Below are 14,361 nucleotides of genomic sequence, written 5' to 3' on the forward strand. Positions count from 1 at the left end.
GTGCTTTGCTGCCATTTTTGCCCATTTTTGGGTCTTTTGCTGCCATTTCTGCTCATTTTTGGGTGCTTTGATGCCATTTCTGTCCATTTTTGGGTGCTTTGCTGCCATCTGGGTCCATTTTTGGGTGCTTTGCTGCCATTTGTGTCCATTTTTGGGTGCCTTGCTGCCATTTGTGTCCATTTTTGGGTGCTTTGCTACCATTTGGGTCCATTTTTGGGTGTTTTGCTCCCATCTGGGTCCATTTTTGGGTGCTTTGATGCCATTTGTGTCCATTTTTGGGTCTTTTGATGCCATTTCTGCTCATTTTTGGGTCTTTTGATGCCATTTTTGCCCATTTTTGGGTGCTTTGCTGCAATTTGTGTCCATTTTTGGGTGCTTTGCTGCCATTTGTGTCCATTTTTGGGTGCTTTGCTGCCATTTTTGCCCATTTTTGGGTGCTTTGCTGCCATTTGTGTCCATTTTTGGGTGTTTTGCTGCCATTTGTGTCCATTTTTGGGTGCTCTGCTGCCATTTGGGTCCATTTTTGGGTGCTTTGATGCCATTTTTGCCCATTTTTGCGTGTTTTGCTGCCATTTGTGTCCATTTTTGGGTGCTTTGCTGCCATTTGTGCCCATTTTTGGGTCTTTTGCTGCCATTTCTGCCCTTTTTTGGGTCTTTTGATGCCATCTGGGTCAATTTTTGGGTGCTTTCCTGCCATTTTGGCCCATTTTTGGGTGCTTTGATGCCATTTGTGTCCATTTTTGGGTGCTTTGCTGCCATTTCTGCCCATTTTTGGGTCTTTTGCTCCCATTTCTGTCCATTTTTGGGTGTTTTGCTGCCATTTCTGCCCATTTTTGGGTCTTTTGATGCCATTTTTGCCCATTTCTGGGTCCCTTTTTAGGTTACGAGCTCTCCAAGCTGGAAAGCACCGTGGGATCCCCCGAGAAGCCGCTGTCGGACCTGGGCAAGCTGAGCTACCGCAGCTACTGGTCCTGGGTGCTGCTGGAGATCCTGAGGGACTTCAGGGGCACCCTGTCCATCAAGGACCTCAGGTACACCAGTATGGGACCAGTATGGACCAGTATGGGACCAGAAACACCAGTATGGGACCAATATGGGACCAGTATGGACCAGTAACACCAGTATGGGACCAGTATGGGACCAGTATGGACCAGTAACACCAGTATGGGACCAGTATGGGACCAATATGGGACCAGAAACACCAGTATGGGACCAGCATGGGACCAGTAACACCAGTATGGGACCAGTATGGGACCAGTAATACTGGTATGGGATCAGTATGAGACCAGTAGCACCAGTATGGGACCAGTATGGGACTGGTAACACCAGTGTGGGACCAGTATGGGACCAGAAACACCAGTATGGGACCAGAAACACCAGTATGGGACCAGTAACACCAGTATGGGACCAGTATGGGACCAGTATGGGACCAGTATGGGAACTGTATGGGACCAGTAACAACTGTATGGGACCAGTATGGGACCAGTAACACCAGTATGGGACCAGTAACACCAGTGTGGGATCAGTAGCACCAGTACGGGACCAGTATGGGACCAGTATAGGACCAGAAACACCGGTATGGGACCAGTATGGGACCAGAAACACCAGTATGGGATCAGTATGGGACCAGAAACACCAGCATGGGACCAGTAACACCAATATGGGACCAGTATGGGACCAGTATGGGACCAGAAACACCAGTATGGGACCAGTATGGGACCAGTATGGGACCAGTAACACCAGTATGGGACCAGTATGGGACCAGAAACACCAGTATGGGACCAGTAATACTGGTATGGGAGCGGTATGGGACCAGTAACACCAGTATGGGACCAGTATGGGACCAGTATGGGACCAGTAACACCAGTATGGGACCAGTATGGGACCAATATGGGACCAGAAACACCAGTATGGGACCAGTATGGGACCAGTAACACCAGTATGGGACCAGTATGGGACCGGTATGGGACCAGTAACACCAATATGGGACCAGTATGGGACCAGTATGGGACCAGAAACACCAGTATGGGACCAGTATGGGACCAGTAGCACCAGTATGGGACCAGTATGGGACCAGTAATACTGGTATGGGATCAGTATGAGACCAGTAGCACCAGTATGGGACCAGTATGGGACCAGTATGGGACCAGTATGGGACCAGAAACACCAGTATGGGATCAGTATGGGACCAGAAACACCAGTATGGGACCAATATGGAACCAGTAGCACCAGTATGGGACCAGTATGGGACCAGTAGCACCAGTATGGGACCAGTATGGGACCAGAAACACCAGTATGGGACCAGTATGGGACCAGAAACACCAGTATGGGACCAGTATGGGACCAGAAACACCAGTATGGGACCAATATGGAACCAGTAACACCAGTATGGGAGCAGTATGGGACCAGTAACACCAGTATGGGACCAGTAATACTGGTATGGGATCAGTATGAGACCAGTAACAGCAGTATGGGACCAGTATGGGACCAGAAACACCAGTATGGACCAGTAGCACCAGTATGGGACCAGTAGCACCAGTATGGGACCAGTATGGGACCAGTAACACCAGTATGGGATCAGTAGCAAAAGTATGGGACCAGTAGCACCAGTATGGGACCAGTAACACATATTGGACCAGTATGGGACCAGTATGGGACCAGTAACACCAGTATGGGACCAGAAACACCAGTATGGGACCAGTATGGGACCAGTATGGGACCAGTAACACCAATATGGGACCAGTAGCACCAGTATGGGACCAGTATGGGACCAGAAACACCAGTATGGGATCAGTATGGGACCGGTATGGGACCAGTATGGGACCAGTAACACCAGTATAGGACCAGTATGGGACTGGTATGGGACCAGTAACACCAGTATGGGACCAGTATGGGACTGGTAACACCAGTGTGGGACCAGTATGGGACCAGAAACACCAGTATGGGACCAGTATGGGACCGGTATGGGACCAGTATGGGACCAGTATGGGACCAGTAACACCAGTATGGGACCAGTATGGGACCAATATGGGACCAGAAACACCAGTATGGGACCAGTATGGGACCAGTAAGCTCCCAGTCCCACCAGTAAGCCCCCAGTGAGCTCCCAGTCCCACCAGTAAGCTCCCAGTGAGCTCCCAGTCCCACCAGTAAGCCCCCAGTGAGCTCCCAGTCCCACCAGTAAGCCCCCAGTGAGCTCCCAGTCTGACCAGTAAGCCCCCATTGAGCTCCCAGTCCCACCAGTAAGCCCCCAGTCAGACCAGTAAGCCCCCATTGAGCTCCCAGTCCCACCAGTAAGCTCCCATTGAGCTCCCAGTCAGACCAGTAAGCCCCCATTGAACTCCCAGTCCCACCAGTAAGCCCCCATTGAGCTCCCAGTACCTCCCAGTAAGACCAGTAAGCCCCCAGTCAGACCAGTAAGCCCCCATTGAGCTCCCAGTCCCACCAGTAAGCCCCCAGTGAGCTCCCAGTCCCACCAGTGACCTCCCAGTCCCACCAGTAAGCTCCCAGTCAGACCAGTAAGCCCCCATTGAGCTCCCAGTCACACCAGTAAGCCCCCATTGAGCTCCCAGTAAGACCAGTAAGCCCCCATTGAGCTCCCAGTCCCACCAGTAAGCTCCCAGTGAGCTCCCAGTCCCACCAGTAAGACCAGTAAGCTCCCAGTCCCACCAGTAAGCCCCCAGTGAGCTCCCAGTCCCACCAGTAAGCCCCCATTGAGCTCCCAGTTACACCAGTAAGCTCCCAGTCAGACCAATAAACCCCCATTGAGCTCCCAGTCACACCAGTAAGCCCCCATTGAGCTCCCAGTCCCTCCCAGTAAGACCAGTAAGCTCCCAGTAAGCTCCCAGTCCCACCAGTAAGCCCCCATTGAGCTCCCAGTACCTCCCAGTAAGACCAGTAAGCTCCCAGTAAGACAGGGAACCCCAGCAGATGCCTCCAATCCACCAGCATCCCCAGGAACGTGAGATGCTGGAGGGCTTCCATCTGCACCAGTGAGCTCCCAGTCCCACCAGTAAGCTCCCAGTCAGACCAGTAAGCCCCCAGTGAGCTCCCAGTCCCTCCCAGTAAGACCAGTAAGATCCCAGTAAGACAAGGAACCCCAAGAGATGCCCCCAACCCCACCAGGAACATGAACTGCTGGAGGGCTTCCATCTGCACCAGTGAGCTCCATTGGCCACCAGTAAGACCAGTAAGCCCCCAGTAAGCTCCCAGTCCCTCCCAGTCCGACCAGTAAGCTCCCAGTAAGACCAGTAAGCTCCCAGTAAGACAAGGAACCCCAAGAGATGCCCCCAACCCCACCAGGAACGTGAGATGCTGGAGGGCTTCCATCTGCACCAGTGAGCTCCATTGGCCACCAGTAAGACCAGTAAGCCCCCATTGAGCTCCCAGTCCCACCAGTAAGCCCCCATTGAGCTCCCAGTCCCACCAGTAAGACCAGTAAGCTCCCAGTCAGACCAGTAAGCCCCCATTGAGCTCCCAGTCTGACCAGTAAGCCCCCATTGAGCTCCCAGTCCGACCAGTAAGCTCCCAGTCCCACCAGTAAGCCCCCATTGAGCTCCCAGTCCCACCAGTAAGCCCCCAGTCAGACCAGTAAGCCCCCATTGAGCTCCCAGTCACACCAGTGACCTCCCAGTCAGACCAGTAAGCCCCCAGTGAGCTCCCAGTCAGACCAGTAAGCCCCCATTGAGCTCCCAGTCAGACCAGTAAGCCCCCAGTGAGCTCCCAGTCCCACCAGTAAGCTCCCATTGGAGCTCCCAGTCAGACCAGTAACCCCCCCTTGAGCTCCCAGTCCCACCAGTAAGCTCCCATTGAGCTCCCAGTCACACCAGTAAGCTCCCAGTCCCACCAGTAAGCCCCCATTGAGCTCCCAGTCAGACCAGTATGCCCCCAGTGACCTCCCTGTCCCACCAGTGACCTCCCAGTCCCACCAGTAAGCCCCCAGTCAGACCAGTAAGCCCCCATTGAGCTCCCAGTCACACCAGTAAGCCCCCAGTGACCTCCCAGTCCCACCAGTGACCTCCCAGTCCCACCAGTGAGCTCCCAGTCCCACCAGTAAGCCCCCATTGAGCTCCAAGTCCCTCCCAGTAAGACCAGTAAGCCCCCATTGACCTCCCTGTCCCACCAGTGACCTCCCAGTCCCACCAGTGAGCTCCCAGTCAGACCAGTAAGCCCCCATTGAGCTCCCAGTCAGACCAGTAAGCCCCCAGTGAGCTCCCAGTCACACCAGTAAGCCCCCATTGAGCTCCCAGTCAGACCAGTAAGCCCCCATTGATCTCTCAGTCCCACCAGTAAGCCCCCAGTGAGCTCCCAGTACCTCCCAGTAAGACCAGTAAGCCCCCAGTCAGACCAGTAAGCCCCCATTGAGCTCCCAGTCCCCCCAGTAAGCTCCCAGTCCCACCAGTAAGCCCCCAGTAGCTCCCAGTCCCACCAGTAAGCCTCCAGTCCCACCAGTAAGCCCCCAGTAAGCTCCCAGTCCCTCCCAGTCAGACCAGTAAGCCCCCAGTGAGCTCCCAGTCCCACCAGTAAGCTCCCATTGAGCTCCCAGTCCCACCAGTAAGCCCCCATTGAGCTCCCAGTCCCTCCCAGTAAGACCAGTAAGCTCCCAGTCCCTCCCAGTAAGACCAGTAAGCTCCCAGTAAGCTCCCAGTCAGACCAGTAAGCCCCCATTGAGCTCCCAGTCCCACCAGTAAGCCCCCATTGAGCTCCCAGTCCCTCCCAGTAAGCCCCCATTGACCTCCCAGTCAGACCAGTAAGCCCCCATTGAGCTCCCAGTCCCTCCCAGTAAGATCCGTAAGCTCCCAGTAAGCTCCCAGTCAGACCAGTAAGCCCCCAGTGAGCTCCCAGTCCCACCAGTAAGCTCCCATTGAGCTCCCAGTCCCACCAGTAAGCCCCCATTGAGCTCCCAGTCCCTCCCAGTAAGACCAGTAAGCTCCCAGTCCCTCCCAGTAAGACCAGTAAGCTCCCAGTAAGCTCCCAGTCAGACCAGTAAGCTCCCATTGAGCTCCCAGTCCCACCAGTAAGCCCCCATTGAGCTCCCAGTCCCACCAGTAAGCTCCCAGTCCCACCAGTAAGTCCCCAGTGAGCTCCCAGTCCCACCAGTAAGCCTCCAGTCCCACCAGTAAGCCCCCAGTAAGCTCCCAGTCCCTCCCAGTAAGACCAGTGAGCCCCCATTGAGCTCCCAGTCCCACCAGTAAGCCCCCATTGAGCTCCCAGTCAGACCAGTAAGCCACCATTGAGCTCCCAGTCCCTCCCATTAAGACCAGTAAGCTCCCAGTAAGACAAGGAACCCCAAGAGATGCCCCCAACCCCACCAGGAACATGAGCTGCTGGAGGGCTTCCATCTGCACCAGTGAGCTCCATTGGCCACCAGTCAGACCAGTAAGCCCCCATTCAGCTCCCAGTCCCACCAGTAAGCCCCCATTGACCTCCCAGTCACACCAGTAAGACCAGTAAGCTCCCAGTCAGACCAGTAAGCCCCCAGTGAGCTCCCAGTCAGACCAGTAAGCCCCCATTCAGCTCCCAGTCAGACCAGTAAGCCCCCAGTGAGCTCCCAGTCACACCAGTAAGCCCCCAGTGAGCTCCCAGTCAGACCAGTAAGCCCCCATTGAGCTCCCAGTCCGACCAGTAAGCCCCCAGTGAGCTCCCAGTAAGACCAGTAAGCCCCCAGTAAGACCAGTAAGCCCCCATTGAGCTCCCAGTCCCACCAGTAAGCCCCCAGTCAGACCAGTAAGCCCCCATTGAGCTCCCAGTCCGACCAGTAAGCCCCCAGTGAGCTCCCAGTCAGACCAGTAAGCCCCCATTCAGCTCCCAGTCAGACCAGTAAGCCCCCATTGAGCTCCCAGTCACACCAGTAAGCCCCCAGTGAGCTCCCAGTCAGACCAGTAAGCCCCCATTGAGCTCCCAGTCCGACCAGTAAGCCCCCAGTGAGCTCCCAGTAAGACCAGTAAGCCCCCAGTAAGACCAGTGAGCCCCCATTGAGCTCCCAGTCCCACCAGTAAGCCCCCATTGAGCTCCCAGTCAGACCAGTAAGCCCCCAGTGAGCTCCCAGTCCCTCCCAGTAAGACCAGTAAGCTCCCAGTCCCTCCCAGTAAGACCAGTAAGCTCCCAGTAAGCTCCAAGTGAGACCAGTAAGCTCCCATTGAGCTCCCAGTCCCACCAGTAAGCCCCCATTGAGCTCCCAGTCCCCCCAGTAAGCTCCCAGTCCCACCAGTAAGCCCCCATTGAGCTCCCAGTCAGACCAGTAAGCCCCCAGTAAGACCAGTAAGCCTCCATTGAGCTCCCAGTCCCACCAGTAAGCCCCCAGTCCCACCAGTAAGCCCCCATTGAGCTCCCAGTCAGACCAGTAAGCCCCCAGTAAGACCAGTAAGCCTCCATTGAGCTCCCAGTCCCACCAGTAAGCCCCCAGTCCCACCAGTAAGCCCCCATTGAGCTCCCAGTCCCACCAGTAAGCCCCCATTGAGCTCCCAGTCAGACCAGTAAGCCCCCATTGAGCTCCCAGTCCCTCCCAGTCCCACCAGTAAGCCCCCATTGAGCTCCCAGTCCCTCCCAGTAAGCCCAGTACCCCCCCCCCCCCCCCAGCCAGATGACCAGCATCACGCAGACGGACATCATCAGCACGCTGCAGTCGCTCAACATGGTGAAGTACTGGAAGGGGCAGCACGTCATCTGCGTCACCCCCAAGCTGGTGGAGGAGCACCTCAAGAGCGCCCAGTACAAGAAGCCGCCCATTACCGGTAATTAACGCCCTTCGTTAACGACCCTTCATTAGCATATACCCCCCCCCCCCCCCCCCCCCCTTCCCAGTTTCTCTGCTCGTTACGGCTTCGTTTTCGGCCCCCAGTCGATTCCATCTGCCTGCGCTGGGCTCCTCCGAAGCACAAACAGGCGAAGCTGGCCAAGAAGTGACGCCGGATGCCGTCAGCGTCACCCATGGGTGCCCCCAGCACCCAACGCCGTCACCCATGGGTGTCCCCAACCCCCTCAAGTGTCACCATGCCCCATGGGTGCCCCCAACCTCCTCAGGTGTCACCGTCACCCATGGGTGCCCTCAAAACCCATTGCTGTCACCTTTAGGTTTCCCTAACCCCCTCAGGTGTCACCCATGGGTGCCCCCAACACCCATTGCTGTCACCCATGTGTGCCCCCAGCACCCTCAGGTGTCACCTTTAGGTGTCTCCAACCCCCTTAGGTGTCACCGTCACCCATGGGTGCCCCCAACACCCATTGCTGTCACCCATGGGTGCCCCCAACCCCCAATGGTGTCACCTTTAGGTGTCCCCAACCCCCTCAGGTGTCACCGTCACCCATGGGTGCCCCGAACACCCATTGCTGTCACCTTTAGGTGCCCCCAACCCCTTGAGGTGTCACCCGTCACCCATGGGTGCCCTCAAAACCCATTGCTGTCACCTTTAGGTTTCCCTAACCCCCTCAGGTGTCACCCATGGGTGCCCCCAACACCCAATGCTGTCACCCATGGGTGCCCCCCAACCCCCTCAGGTGTCACCTCTAGGTGTCCCCAACACCGTCACCCATGGGTGTCCCCAGCACCCAACGCTGTCACCCATGGGTGCCCCCAACACCCATTGCTGTCACCTCTAGGTGTCCCCAACCCCCTCAGGTGTCACTGTCACCCATGGGTGCCCCCAACACCTTCAAGTGTCACCTTTAGGTGCCCCCAACCCCCTCAGGTGTCACCTTTAGGTGTCCCCAAACCCTCCGGTGTCACCCATGGGTGTCCCCAACCCCCTGAGGTGTCACCGTCACCCATGGGTGCCCCCAACATCCAATGCTGTCACCCCATGGGTGCCCCGCGCAGTTTGGACAATAAAGTTGCAGGTGGAATTGTTGAGCTGTTCCTTGGTTTTTATTGGGGCTCATTTTTGGGGTGAAACCAGGGCGGATTGGGGTCAAAATGAGGCTTTTTTGGGGGGGTTCCTGGATGGGGGGGGGGGGTTGGGTCCCTGGATCCACTCTTGGGTGCCACCATCCCCCATGGGTGCCAAAATCTGGGCTCCCAGTGCCAAAATCTGGGTCCTGGATCCATTCTTGGGTGCCAGCATCTCCCATGGGTGCCAGAATCTGCGTCCTGGATCCACTCTTGGGTGCCATCATCCCCCCATGGGTGCCACCATCTTCAATGGGTGCAGAAATCTGGGCTCCCAGTGCCAAAATATGGGTCCTGGATCCACTCTTGGGTGCCATCATCAACCATGGGTGCCAGCATCTCCCATGGGTGCCAAAATCTGGGTCCTGGATCCACTCTTGGGTGCCATCATCAACCGTAGGCACCAAAATTTGGGATCCTGAGCCACCCTTGGGTGCCATCATCCCCCATGGGTGCCAAAATCTGGGTCCTGGATCCATTCATGGGTGCCATCATCAACCATGGGTGCCATCATCCCCCATGGGTGCCAAAATCTTGGGTCCTGCCTCCACTCTTGGGTGCCATCATCAACACTGGGTGCCATCATCCCCCATAGGTGCCAAAATCTGGGCTCCCAGTGCCAAAATCTGGGTCCTGGATCCATTCTTGGGTGCCAGCATCTCCCATGGGTGCCAGAATCTGCGTCCTGGATCCACTCTTGGGTGCCATCCATCCCCCCATGGGTGCCACCATCTTCAATGGGTGCCAAAATCTGGGCTCCCAGTGCCAAAATATGGGTCCTGGATCCACTCTTGGGTGCCATCATCAACCATAGGGTGCCAGCATCTCCCATGGGTGCCAAAATCTGGGTCCTGGATCCACTCTTGGGTGCCATCATCAACCGTAGGCACCAAAATTTGGGATCCTGAGCCACCCTTGGGTGCCATCATCCCCCCATGGGTGCCAAAATCTGGGGTCCTGGATCCATTCTTGGGTGCCATCATCAACCATGGGTGCCCATCATCCCCCATGGGTGCCAAAATCTGGGTCCTGCCTCCACTCTTGGGTGCCATCATCCCCCATAGGTGCCAAAATCTGAGCTCCAGTGCCAAAATCTGGGTCCTGGATCCATTCTTGGGTGCCAAAATCCCCCATGGGTGCCAAAAATCTGGGTCCTGGATCCATTTTCGGGTGCCATCATCCCCCCATGGGTGCCACCATCTTCAATGGGTGCCGAAATCTGGGCTCCCAGTGCCAAAATATGGGTCCTGGATCCACTCTTGGGTGCCATCATCAACCATGGGTGCCAGCATCTCCCATGGGTGCCAAAATCTGGGTCCTGGATCCACTCTTGGGTGCCATCATCAACCGTAGGCACCAAAATTTGGGATCCTGAGCCACCCTTGGGTGCCATCATCCCCCATGGGTGCAAAATCTGGGTCCTGGATCCATTCATGGGTGCCATCATCAACCATGGGGTGCCATCATCCCCCATGGGTGCCAAAAATCTGGGTCCTGCCTCCACTCTTGGGTGCCATCATCAACACTGGGTGCCATCATCCCCCATAGGTGCCAAAATCTGGGCTCCCAGTGCCAAAATCTGGGTCCTGGATCCATTCTTGGGTGCCAGCATCTCCCATGGGTGCCAGAATCTGCGTCCTGGATCCACTCTTGGGTGCCATCCATCCCCCCATGGGTGCCACCATCTTCAATGGGTGCCGAAATCTGGGCTCCCAGTGCCAAAATATGGGTCCTGGATCCACTCTTGGGTGCCATCATCAACCGTAGGCACCAGAATTTGGGATCCTGAGCCACCCTTGGGTGCCACCATCCCCCATGGGTGCCAAAATCGGGGTCCTTGATCCATTCTTGGGTGCCACCATCCCCCATGGGTGCCAACATCTGGGCTCCCAGTCCCAAAATCTGGGTCCTGCCCCCATTCTTGGGTGCCGTCATCAACCATGGGTGCCAAAATCTGGGCTCCCAGTGCCAAAATCTGGGTCCTGGATCCATTCTTGGGTGCCACCATCCCCCATAGATGCCAAAATCTGGGTTCCCAGTGCCAAAATCTGGGTCCTGCCCCCATTCTTGGGTGCTGTCATCAACCAAGGGTGCCAAAATCTGGGTCCTGGATCCACTCTTGGGTGCCAGCATCTCCCATGGGTGCCAAAATCTGGGCTCCCAGTGCCAAAATCTGGGTCCTGGATCCATTCTTGGGTGCCATCATCCCCCATGGTGCCAAAATCAGGGTCCTTGATCCATTCTTGGGTGCCAAAATCCCCCATGGGTGCCAACATCTGGGCTCCCAGTCCCAAAATCTGGGTCCTGCCCCCACTCTTGGGTGCCGTCATCAACCATGGGTGCCAAAATCTGGGCTCCCAGTGCCAAAATCTGGGTCCTGGATCCATTTCTTGGGTGCCACCATCCCCCATGGGTGCCAAAATCTGGGTTCCCAGTGCCAAAATCCGGGGTCCTGCCCCCATTCTCAGCTGTCCCCCCCCCCCCCCCCCCAAGCTCCCAGATCCCAACCTCCTGCCCCATCCTTCCCCCTCCCCCCAAAGACCCCCACGCCGTCACCCCCCCCACCCCGCCGCCGCCATCGCCGCCATCCGCCGCCACCAAGGCCGAAAGCCCTCGGATGCCATCGGTGCCATCGGCGGCGCCGGCGGGGGGCAGCGGCTGAGCCCAAATCTCCTCCCCTCTTCCTTCCTCCTCCGGGGTGCAGGGGCTGCCATCATCATCATCGTCGGGGACGGGGCCGAGGTTGGGGTGACGGAGAGGAGCGTCGGGGGACCAGGGTTGAGATCCAGGAGCTGTGAGCCTCCATGCTGGTGTAAACGCCGGGGCGCCGGGGAGACCGCAGGATTCGCCCCAGCTGACGATGCCGGCCAGCAGCCACGTGTCGCCCAGCAGGCAGGAAAGGGGGCCGCCGGAATCGCCCTGAAAAGGGGGGCAGAGATGGGGAGGTTATGGGGCAGAAGGGGGGGGGGGGCACTGGGGGCATTGGGGGGTGATGGGGATGTGGGGGGCATTGGGGGGTGAGGGGGACATGGAGGGCATTGGGGAGGTTATGGGGCAGAAGGGGGGGGGTGTGGGGGGGCATTGGGGGGGTGATGGGGGTGGGGGGATGTGGGGGGGCACTGGGGGTGAGGGGGGCGTTGGGGGCATTGGGGGCATTGGGGGGTGATGGGGATGTGGGGACGTGGGGGGGCATTGGGGGGTGGTGGGGACATGGGGGGCATTGGGGACATGGGGGCATTGGGTGGTGGGGATGTGGGGGGCATTGGGGGGCATTTGGGGGGGTGATGGGGGTGAGGGGGCATTGGGGACATGGGGGGCATTGGGGGTGATGGGGATGTGATGGGGGGACGTGGGGAGCATTGGGGGTGGTGGGGACATGGGGGGCATTGGGGGCATTGGGGGGTGATGGGGGCATGGGGGGCATTGGGGGGTGGTGGGGATGTGGGGGGGCATCGGGGGGCATTGGGGACATGGGGAGCATTGGGGGCATTGGGGGTGGTGGGGACGTGGGGGGCACTGGGGACATTGAGGGGTGGTGGGGACATGGGGGGCATTGGGGGCATTGGGGATGTGGGGGGCATTGGTGGGTGATGGGGATGTGGGGATGTGGGGAGCATTGGGGGTGGTGGGGGACATGGGGGTATTGGGGGGTGATGGGGATGTGGGGACGTGGGGGCCATTGGAGGTGGTGGGGACATGGGGTGCATTGGGGACGTGGGGGGCATTGGGGGCATTGGGGGTGGTGGGGACGTGGGGGGGCATTGGGGGCATTGGGGGGTGGGTGGGGATGTGGGGGGCATTGGGGGTGGTGGGGACATGGGGGGCATGGGGGGGCATTGGGGACGTGGGGGCATTGGGGGGTGATGGGGGCAATGGGGACATGGGGGGGGCCATTGGGGCTGGGTGGGGACGTGGGGGACATTGGGGACGTGGGGGGCATTGGGGGTGGTGGGGAGCATTGGGGATGTGGGGGGGCATTGGAGGTGGTGGGGACATGGGGGGCATTGGGGGGGTGATGGGGGCATGGGGGGCATTGGGGGGTGATGGGGACGTGGGGGGCATTGGGGGCATTGGGGGTGGTGGGGATGTGGGGGGCATTGGGGGGTGATGGGGATGTGGGGATGTGGGGAGCATTGGGGGTGGTGGGGACATGGGGGGCATTGGGGGCACTGAGGGTGGTGGGGGACATGGGGACATGGGGGGCATTGGGGACATGGGGGGCAATTGGGGGGTGGTGGGGACATGGGGGGGCATTGGAGGGGCGATAGGAGGCGACAGGAGGCGATAAGAGGCGATAGGAGGTGACAGGAGGTGACAGGAGGTGATAGGAGGTGATAGGAGGCGATAGGAGGTGACAGGAGGTGACAGGAGGTGATAGGAGGTGATAGGAGGCGATAGGAGGTGACAGGAGGTGACAGGAGGTGATAGGAGGCGATAGGAGGCGACAGGAGGTGACAGGAGGTGAAGGAGGGTGATAGGAGGTGATAGGAGGTGATAGGAGGTGATAGGAGGTGACAGGAGGTGATAGGAGGTGATAGGAGGCGATAGGAGGCGACAGGAGGTGACAGGAGGTGATAGGAGGCGATAGGAGGTGATAGGAGGTGATAGGAGGTGACAGGAGGTGATAGGAGGTGATAGGAGGCGATAGGAGGCGATAGGAGGTGATAGGAGGTGATAGGAGGTGACAGGAGGTGATAGGAGGTGATAGGAGGCGACAGGAGGCGACAGGAGGTGACAGGAGGCGATAGGAGGCGATAGGAGGTGATAGGAGGTGATAGGAGGTGACAGGAGGTGATAGGAGGTGATAGGAGGCGATAGGAGGCGACAGGAGGTGACAGGAGGTGATAGGAGGTGATAGGAGGCGATAGGAGGCGATAGGAGGTGACAGGAGGTGATAGGAGGTGATAGGAGGCGATAGGAGGCGACAGGAGGTGACAGGAGGTGATAGGAGGTGATAGGAGGCGATAGGAGGCGATAGGAGGTGACAGGAGGTGATAGGAGGTGATAGGAGGCGATAGGAGGTGACAGGAGGTGACAGGAGGTGATAGGAGGTGATAGGAGGCGATAGGAGGCGATAGGAGGTGATAGGAGGTGATAGGAGGTGACAGGAGGTGATAGGAGGTGATAGGAGGCGATAGGAGGCGACAGGAGGTGACAGGAGGTGACAGGAGGTGATAGGAGGCGACAGGAGGTGATGAGGGAGGCGATAGGAGGCGATAGGAGGCGATAGGAGGTGATAGGAGGTGATAGGAGGTGACAGGAGGTGATAGGAGGTGATAGGAGGCGATAGGGAGGCGACAGGAGGTGACAGGAGGTGATAGGAGGTGATAGGAGGCGATAGGAGGCGATAGGAGGCGATAGGAGGCGATAGGGGGCGATAGGGGGCGACAGGAAGCGACAGCGCGGCCCCCACCTGACACGCGTCCCTGCCGCCCCCGCAGGTGCCCGGCGCACACGGTGTCCATCGCGGGCTGCGG

General features: G+C 58.2%; 3 protein-coding genes across 13 annotated transcripts in view; 2 read left to right on the forward strand and 1 right to left on the reverse strand.

Annotated features, from left to right (window-relative positions):
• KAT8 (lysine acetyltransferase 8) overlaps positions 1-8,846 on the forward strand; it is a 40,223-nt gene extending 31,377 nt beyond the window's left edge. Inside the window, exons 9-11 of the mRNA XM_048932840.1 lie at positions 881-1,031; positions 7,579-7,733; positions 7,841-8,846. Coding sequence (XP_048788797.1) covers positions 881-1,031; positions 7,579-7,733; positions 7,841-7,905 — 371 coding nt within the window. The 3' untranslated portion in view covers positions 7,906-8,846. The remainder of the gene's footprint in view (positions 1-880; positions 1,032-7,578; positions 7,734-7,840) is intronic.
• On the reverse strand, positions 2,127-7,290 carry LOC125687621 (uncharacterized PE-PGRS family protein PE_PGRS44-like). 11 transcript variants are annotated; one of them, XM_048932844.1, is made up of 3 exons: positions 4,916-7,290; positions 3,484-3,596; positions 2,127-3,165 (listed from the first exon to the last, which is right to left on the reverse strand). In XM_048932844.1, the coding sequence occupies exons 2-3, from the start codon at positions 3,528-3,530 to the stop codon at positions 2,178-2,180; spliced, it is 1,035 nt and encodes a 344-aa protein (XP_048788801.1). In that variant the 5' UTR covers positions 3,531-3,596; positions 4,916-7,290; the 3' UTR covers positions 2,127-2,177. The 11 variants fall into 11 exon arrangements, 3 of the variants coding, with proteins under 3 accessions (XP_048788801.1, XP_048788802.1, XP_048788803.1); XR_007374250.1 differs by having other exon boundaries at positions 2,943-3,196; positions 3,484-3,616; positions 4,627-7,290; XM_048932845.1 differs by lacking the exon at positions 3,484-3,596 and having other exon boundaries at positions 2,943-3,381; positions 5,315-7,290.
• Positions 8,847-8,859: 13 nt separating the features above from the next.
• Positions 8,860-11,546, forward strand: LOC125687617 (uncharacterized). Its single transcript, XM_048932839.1, has 3 exons — positions 8,860-10,703; positions 10,902-11,354; positions 11,540-11,546. The coding sequence occupies exons 1-3, from the start codon at positions 10,090-10,092 to the stop codon at positions 11,544-11,546; spliced, it is 1,074 nt and encodes a 357-aa protein (XP_048788796.1). The 5' UTR covers positions 8,860-10,089.
• The last annotated feature ends 2,815 nt before the right edge of the window (positions 11,547-14,361 follow it).

Source organism: Lagopus muta, unplaced genomic scaffold (assembly GCF_023343835.1).
Source record: "Lagopus muta isolate bLagMut1 unplaced genomic scaffold, bLagMut1 primary scaffold_120, whole genome shotgun sequence".
In the NCBI taxonomy this organism is placed as follows: Eukaryota; Metazoa; Chordata; class Aves; order Galliformes; family Phasianidae; genus Lagopus; species Lagopus muta.